Source organism: Mesocricetus auratus, unplaced genomic scaffold (genome assembly GCF_017639785.1).
Source record: "Mesocricetus auratus isolate SY011 unplaced genomic scaffold, BCM_Maur_2.0 Super-Scaffold_100013, whole genome shotgun sequence".
Classification (NCBI taxonomy): Eukaryota; Metazoa; Chordata; class Mammalia; order Rodentia; family Cricetidae; genus Mesocricetus; species Mesocricetus auratus.
Window position 1 is genome coordinate 79724936 of NW_024429196.1, and position 7665 is coordinate 79732600.

Genomic DNA, 7665 nt, shown 5'->3' on the forward strand with positions numbered 1-7665 from the left:
CGGAGTTACACATGCTGTGACAAGCTACCTGATGTTACCATGGGAACCAAACTCAGGTCCCCTGGATGAACAAGTGCTTTTAGCCACTGAGTCATCCCCTTTTGAAGATGTGGTCACCAGTGGGCTTCCCATGCTCCCATGGAGGTCCACTGTATGGGCAGCGCTAACTGGACCAGTGAGTTATATCTAAAAGACATGAAGTTGGGAGGGACTGTGCGTTGGGAGAGACATTGTGGGGAGGATGGGAGAATAGATATAGTTGATTATATACAGGTATGGAATTATCAAAATTAAAAGTTACATAAGCCAGTGAAATAGAAGGCTCCAGAATGAAGCCGGGGAGGCTCTTGTCAAGCATCCTACAAGGGACTAGGAGGCCCACAAAACTCTCAGAAGAAACATTTATTCTAATTGCAGGGTGTATTGCTCTGAAAATATTTTAATTTTCTTAAACAAGGACTGGAAAGTTGGAAACGTTTCCTTCACATAAACAGAAACATGTTCTGTAGAAGAGTCAGGTCTCATAACGGTAGCTTTAGCAGATGCGAGGGCAGTGGGAGTCACATGACACGCCTTCATGAAAATAGGGTTTGAATGGGACTAGAGATCCCTGGACTCACAGGAAGGGAAATAACTCCAGAATTGGGGCTGCTGCCCAAACGATACATGATGTCTCTGCCCAGGACCAGGAGCGATGGCTGTCTGGGGACGGTAACAATTAGGTTTTCCTCCTCCATGTTGGGCATAGGAGGCCCCCTGGTTGGAAGGTTGTCTGTTGGTGGGCTCTGGCTGAGCCTGTAGGCAGTTCTTCTGGCTCCACTCCAAGAACCCCGATCTCTGCCTACACAACAGTTTATCCTCCAGGAGCTTCCCAAGGGTCGCCATGAGCTCATGGGCTTCGGGAGGCCCACAGCTCATAAAGAGAGCCCTGTCTTTCTCGGTTCTGCGTCTTGTGTTGTCCTTGCGGGAATAAAGCCACTGAAAAAGCTGTCCTATCTTTCTCCTGAAGTAACTCTCCGGAGGGTGTGACTTCTTGTCTGACTTTCCTGCAACAGGTTGGCTCCTCTTCTCTGACTTTGGGGTCTCACTTTTACCGTTGTCTGGTGAGGCCGGTCTTTTCTCAGCCGGTGCTAAGCTCCCTGCGTTATGCCCCAAGACTCCGGGCCATGGATCCAAACCGGTCCCTGTGTTGCACAGATGGGGATGGAAGTCCCTGAAAACGGAGACGTCCGTACTGGACGCGCTGTTGGAAGACGACAGCGAGAAACCAGCCACGCTGTCGGAGGCAAAGGACACGTCGCTCTCATAGCCTTCGGCCTGACTCTGTGACTGCTGCTCCAGCTTCAGCTTCAGCTCGTTAAACAGCTGCTTCTTAAAGTCCAACACTGCCTGCTCTTGGGGAAGCGACACCCTTGAGGGGTTGTGTGGTGTGGCTGCAGCAGAGGCTGGCTCACTCCCGACTTCACTCTGCCTCACGGGGCCTTCCCAGTTGCAGCCGGGACCCAACCCTGACAGGACGACGCTTACATCCCGAGCCCCGAGGAGCGTGTCGGGTGCTATCAGCACGGGTGCGGGGTGCTTTCCCACAATCTCTCTGCCTCCGGTGACAGCCAGGCGAGAAGGACTTGCCACCTCATTCTGCGACTTGGATTCAGCCACTAGCTCTTTTATGGGCTGCTCCTGCCAGGGTCTAATTTGTAGCTCAGCGTCATACTGGCTGGTGTTGTCATCGCTGCTGAGCCTGTCACCCTCGGTTGCCTGGGTCGTCTCTGTGACCTCATAACCATTGCCAGGGTGGGATTTCCCCAGGGGCCCCTCTCCTTCCCCATCAGCATGTGAGATGGTGAGGGGTAGGTGATCTATGATGGAATCTACATCTGCTGTTTCCATATTGTCTTTACGAGAAAGCTTAGAGTTTTCTCCGAGGGGACGGGGGAAACTACGTTTCAAATCTATCCCAGAAGATAAGGGGTGGTCAGGCTGAGGAAGGGGCCACGTTTTAGCTTCTCTCGACATATAGAATTTTATGGATTCAATAACTTTGATGGGGGGGCCCCACTTCTGGCTCACCCGGTACCTTATGAGATGGGCTTCCAGCATCTTCTGTGTCTTGTGATCAAGAAAAGGTATCGCAGGGACAGAAGTGTCGCAGTGAGTGCTTCCTGTTGGCGAGTTCTTCAGCATCTCATCCTCGGCGAGCCATGAGCAGCAGACCTTGATTGGGATCCGACCCATCGTGATCTGCCAGAGCTTCCTGCTCACATGCAACCTAAGAATGCTTCTTGTTTGCCTTTGGTCCAAGCTCTTCCTTGAGATGCCGTCTTGCTCATTTTCCAAGCCAACCCCCGAGGGGCATGCCCATTTTATCTCTGTCTCGGGTACAACCCTGAGACCCTTCAGTACGTAACATCCTGAGATCATCTGTGGGCTGCCAAACGGGCATTTCCCTAGGATTTGGCCGAGATTCTGGGCTACATCCTTATTCAGCTGAGGCTTCACCGAGGCCCTCTCACAGAAACTTCCCGAGCGACGCGGTTCTGCAGTCCTAAGGTCGCTGCAGCTCTGGTCCCAGTGTACGGTGCGTTGAGGGCGGGTGCATTTGCAGCTGTGGGGAGATGTTTCTGTTGGTTTGAACCGAGGGACCATCACTTCCAGGACTCCTGTCCTACCGGAGGCCTGGTGGTAGCACCAGGGTGGGATGGGGTTGTTTGGTCCATAGGGCTCCAGGTTGTCCTGAAGCTCACTGCCGAAATGAAAATGGCCAGTCCTGGGGGTGGAGACATAGTTCCGTGAAGGCTGGCTGACCAGGGGCAAGCTGGGAACCAGAAGGCCAAAGGGAGTTCCATATTGTTGCCATTCAGGGACCAGACTCCACAAACTATCCTGATGATTCTGCAACAAGTAGCCCTGAAGGTGCTCGTTTCCACCTAAGACTCCAGAGACGGTCCTGGTGTGCGGCCTTTGGAAAGTGCGTCCACGGGGTAGAGGCGGCGACCGCATGGGAGAGGGTGGACACCGCACGTGGGCCCGGGGGAAAGGGAGAGTCTGCGGCTGCGGCCTTGCGCCGCGGGGAAAAGGCTGAGGCCCCGCGAAGCTGAGGGGTAAGGTGTGGGGCTGGGGAAGGGCGGCAGAGCCATGGCCCAACCCTGGGGCCGCGACGGCTCTACAGACCCCGTTGAAGAGCACAAGGTGAGGCTCGAGGGGGTAGCTGTTGAGGGGCAGCACCAGGAGCGTGGCCACAATGGACTCGCTGTGCAAGGAGGGGAGACCCCAGAAGAGCTGACTGCGCTTCTGCCCCAAGTCTCCCCCGAGAATCGTCATACGCAGGAGTTTTTCAGAAATCCCAAGCTTCCCCAGTTTCCCTTTGAGATTCCAGTTGGCTTGGGGGGCTGGGGCGTCCTGATCAGTGGCGGAGGAGCCCAGGAAGTCCCAGGGTGCTGGGAGTTGACACTCTGACCCCTTGGGCTCTGGGAATATGCCTTCATCCTTTGTGTTCTTCTCCAGAGCCTGGCAAGTCATTGTCTTTTTCATTTGGCTCCTTGAGTTCCTGTATGTGAAGAACAAGAGGTACGGGCTTGTTCCCGGTTTGCAAGGCTCCATACACCCTACCCCGGGGCAACAGGGAAGCTGTCTGCTAACAGCCTGCAGGGCAGCAATCTCAAGCGGCGGCTGCAGCGGTGTGTTCTGGTGGGGACTGGGAACCCTGGGAACCGTTGCGTTTGAACAGGAAGAAGAGACCAGCTCCCTACTGGAGACAAAGTAGTCTGGTCCGAATAACAGGGTCATCTTTTCTGCCGTGTGAAGCATTTCCCAGCGAGGGGAGAGGGAGGGTGTGCGGTTGCCGGGGTAGGGCATGCTCACTGGAAATCTCAAATCCAAGGGAAGGAGGGTGCCCTGGCGTCAGACAGCTACCCGGTGGTGAGACTGGAAGCTGGCTCCCCTGAGGGGGTGACCTGGTTAGGTGACAGGATGGAGGGTTAGGGGTTAGGGTTAGGAGAAAGTGGGAAAAGGCTCCCACAGAGGGGTTAGCGCTGGAGTTCCAAGAGGGGCTGGTGAGGTTGGGAACAGTCACAAGAGCTAAGCCAGCCAGAGGGACCAGAAGATGGGGCAGTGTGTGCTGGCGTCGGTAGGCACAGCGGGTGGCTGACCTCAGCAGGACACCGTAGTTACTGTTAGGTAGCGGCTGCCGTGATGCCCACCCATGGGTCTTCAAATAGCAAGGCGCAAGCTGCTAAGGTGGGATTGCCTGATGCCTGCCACGGTCTGTCACATCTCTGACCTAAAGAGACCACGCTTCTACAGAGTTCACTTGTGTTTCCCAGTGACTGTCCCTCCCAGGACTAGGACCCGGCTGCCCTGAGCCTCCATGGTGCACTGCCACGTTACAAAGGGAAAAAGGATTTTTAAAAATTACTTAAATTACCTTCCAGAACGGACAACCTCTTCCCTCTTCCCCCCTTCTCTCTGGAGAGTTCTCCAATCTGGAAAACAAAAGCAGTAGTTCACATGTAACTGTGACTATAAATCTCAATTGCTGCTTTGGTGGGATTGACAACATCCCCGAGCATGTCTGGGAGGCGCTTTCTGGACTAGCTTAATGACATTGGAAGGCCCACATTAAATGGCAGCATTGGCCGGTGGGCTGGGGTCCTGAACTGCATATAGTGGCTACAGTAAAGCCAACTGCCCTCATGTATCACTGCTTCCTGACTGCTAACGTGCTGCTGAATATTTGATTGCACTGTGATGCTACAAGGCTGTGTTAATAAAATTAACTTTGTGTGTGGGGGGGGCCCAAGGAGCAGAGCCAGTGACTAGTTGACAAGAATTAGCCATAGAGAGGAAGGAGGACACGGGAAGACATAGCAAGACCACACAGAGGAGAAGGAAGGGACTTAGAGGTTCACAGTCTTTTCGGTTTGGGACAGTGTGGAGAGAGACTCTCTCTTGCGGGGCTTCTGGTCAAAAAGGAAGGCCAGGTGGCTGCTTCTCAGTCTGTCTGATCTAGGTTTTCACCCCAACACCTGACTCCTGAGGCTTTACTGGTAACTAGAACAACTTAGACTAAAAACAACACAGATGCAGTTAAGCCGTCTGGAGCCCCTGCCGCCACGGTTTCCCTGCCAGGAAGAGAGTGTACCCTTGGCCGACAAACCAAAGCAAAGGCTTTTCCTCCACGTCTGAGATGTAAGGATTCTTCAGGAGTCCTTCCATGGGAAACCCGAGCTGTCTGAGTTCTCAGGGACAAAGCACTTGGCGTGGTGCCAGGAGGCAGAAACCGTGATTCCATACAACAGACAGGCCTTTTTAATCTTCCCCTGGCCAGAAGGGAGAAGGAAGGACCCAGGTCCATCATACCAACTTCACACCAGTTTCTGTCTTAGTTCCTTTCCTGTGGCCAGGATAAAATTCCATGACCAAAGCAACTTACATGAGACTGTATTTCTGGGTTTACAGTTCCAGAGGGTCAAGAGCCCACTGCAGCAAGAATCCTGGGGGGCGGGAACAGCTGAGGACTCATGTTTGGAGCCTCTAGCTGGACGCAGAGGGAGTAAACTTGACAGGAGTCTTTGCGCTCTCACAACCTGCGCCCCTCCCAATGAGCCACACCCCGCAAGCCTCCCAAACAGTGCCACCTCCTGGGGACCAAGCCTTCAAATGCCTGCGACTATGGACTGGGGGGGGGCACATTCCCAGACCCAGGGCTCTGAGGAGTGCTCGGGCGTGAATGTGCAAGCGTTTTCTCTGAAAGCTCTTTCCTGAGAGGAACTGTGTTCTATCTAGCAAATGGCAGATCGTGGGCCCAGAATCTCACGGGAGAGCAGGAGGGGGCGGCTGGTTCAGGTGGAACCTTGGCTTTAAATGTCACCGTCTTCTCTTGGTTCTGCTCTGATACTAACAACAGAAGAATGTGGGTAGCAGTAACTTTTTTTTTAAAGGCTTAATTTAGAAGGTAGCCTTAACTTTCGCTGCTTCTCTTGGGCGTCTGTTATTCAAGAACACTGACCAAGAGTCTCATGCTCTATCGACTGAGCTAGCCGGGTGCTCTGAATACTGACTTCAAATAACAGTTTTCCTTCCACTACTAACTCCGAAAGACAGTTGTTTTCCAATTGCCCTTTGCTGGGGAGAGTAAAGGAGTTTGTGAGGTCCATAGTTCATGCTCTGAGCGCGAGTCCTCTACTCCAGGCATAGACTCAGGCTGGCAGCCACAGCTCAGCACCTCTAAGGCCCCATGTCTTGGGGACAAAGCTCAGGCTCCAGGTGTTGCTCGGCCGGGGGCCTCTCCTGCAGGGCCAGCTTGGGAAGGGCCTGCTGAAGGGCAATGAGAGGTGGGGGCAGGGCAGGCTAAATGACAGGAGACCCTGCTTTTCGGAGTGTCTGGAAAGAAGTCCGAGAGACCCAGCGTTAGTGCTCCGCCCTGGATCGTGGAACTTGCAGTGACGCCCAGAGAGGTCGGCTGTGGGTCCAGATGAAAACCTTGGTCCTCTTTGAATCCCTGCCCTGCCAGACCTCATGCCCTAGGGCAGCAGTGCTCTCCTCTCTCCTCAGAAACTGCCCCCCCCCCATTCAGATATCTCTCTGGGACTCTTTAAATTCATCCAATGATGTGAGCATAGAAATGGGATCACCGGCAGGGTGGTGGTGGTGCACGCCTTTAATCCCAGCACTCGGGAGGCAGAGGCAGGCGGATCTCTGTGAGTTCGAGGCCGGGCTGGACCGATAGCCTTCAAAACAATACAGAGAAACCCTGTCTCGTAAAAACCAAAAAAAAAAAAAGAAACGGGCTCACCGTACTGCCTCACCTCTCTGAGGTCTTGGCCTGTCCACGGTGGAAGAAAACGAAGTCCAGTATCAGGTACAACAGGCACGGGAGAAGCAGCCCCTGCAGTCAGGAAGGCGCCGTGGATGGGCGTCCAAGAGCACCGAGCCAAAGCCCAACAACCGTCCTCCTTCAGTAGCGGTATTCAGAAAGGGCAGAACCTTCTCCATAGTGTGACCCTCACAGCTGCTCAGGCAGCTGTGATGTGAGGCCGTTTGGGGCTCCCTGTAGGCCCAGGGTCTGCATCACAGAGCAGGGAAGAGTCATAGAGGGTTTGTGAGGTGGGGAGGAGGGTGAGCCCCAACTCCTCCCTCCCCCCGCTAAGTCCCAGCAGGGCCCTCTGCCCAAGCCTGTGGCTTTTCTCGCTTCACGTGCCCCATGGACCTTTCTGTCTGTCTGTCTGTCCCCACTGCGACCAGGACTTCTCATGTCCCCTTTTGATTCTGCAGCTCTCAATTCCAGCCGACCTGGAATCCCTACTTTGGGCTGGAGCTTTAGTCTCAATGGCACAAATGTATTCCAGAACATCTTATCTATGGAATTGCTTTCTTTTCACTCAGATTAGGGAGAAAATTTCTCTTGTACTTGCTTTTATAAACGATGGCTAGAACATTTTCATGTTCCAGCCAGAGGGCCTTAACATCTTTCATCGGGGTTAGGCTCAGATCACCAAATGCAGAGGAATATAAAAATACACTATACTAAATGCATACAATTATGTCTCCCAGCATTCTTGGGTATGGTTTTATTCCATTTATTTTTCTGAAACTAGGGAAGCTTCAAGTGGACCAAGACTTTTAAGATGCTCGCGTGCGCGTGCACACACACACACAGGGCATGCA

General features: G+C 53.5%; 1 protein-coding gene across 1 annotated transcript; it reads right to left on the reverse strand.

Annotated features, from left to right (window-relative positions):
- Positions 1-387: 387 nt before the first annotated feature.
- On the reverse strand, positions 388-6968 carry LOC121143697 (spermatogenesis-associated protein 31D1-like). Its single transcript, XM_040756119.1, has 3 exons — positions 6794-6968; positions 4424-4481; positions 388-3547 (listed from the first exon to the last, which is right to left on the reverse strand). Exon 3 carries the CDS (start codon positions 3529-3531, stop codon positions 601-603), a length of 2931 nt encoding a protein of 976 aa, XP_040612053.1. The 5' UTR covers positions 3532-3547; positions 4424-4481; positions 6794-6968; the 3' UTR covers positions 388-600.
- Between the last annotated feature and the right edge of the window lie 697 nt (positions 6969-7665).

Excerpts from the sequence above, each read along its gene's own strand:
- LOC121143697 (XM_040756119.1), bottom strand. The coding sequence starts at position 3,531 with ATGAAAAAGACAATGACTTGCCAGGCTCTGGAGAAGAACACAAAGGAT.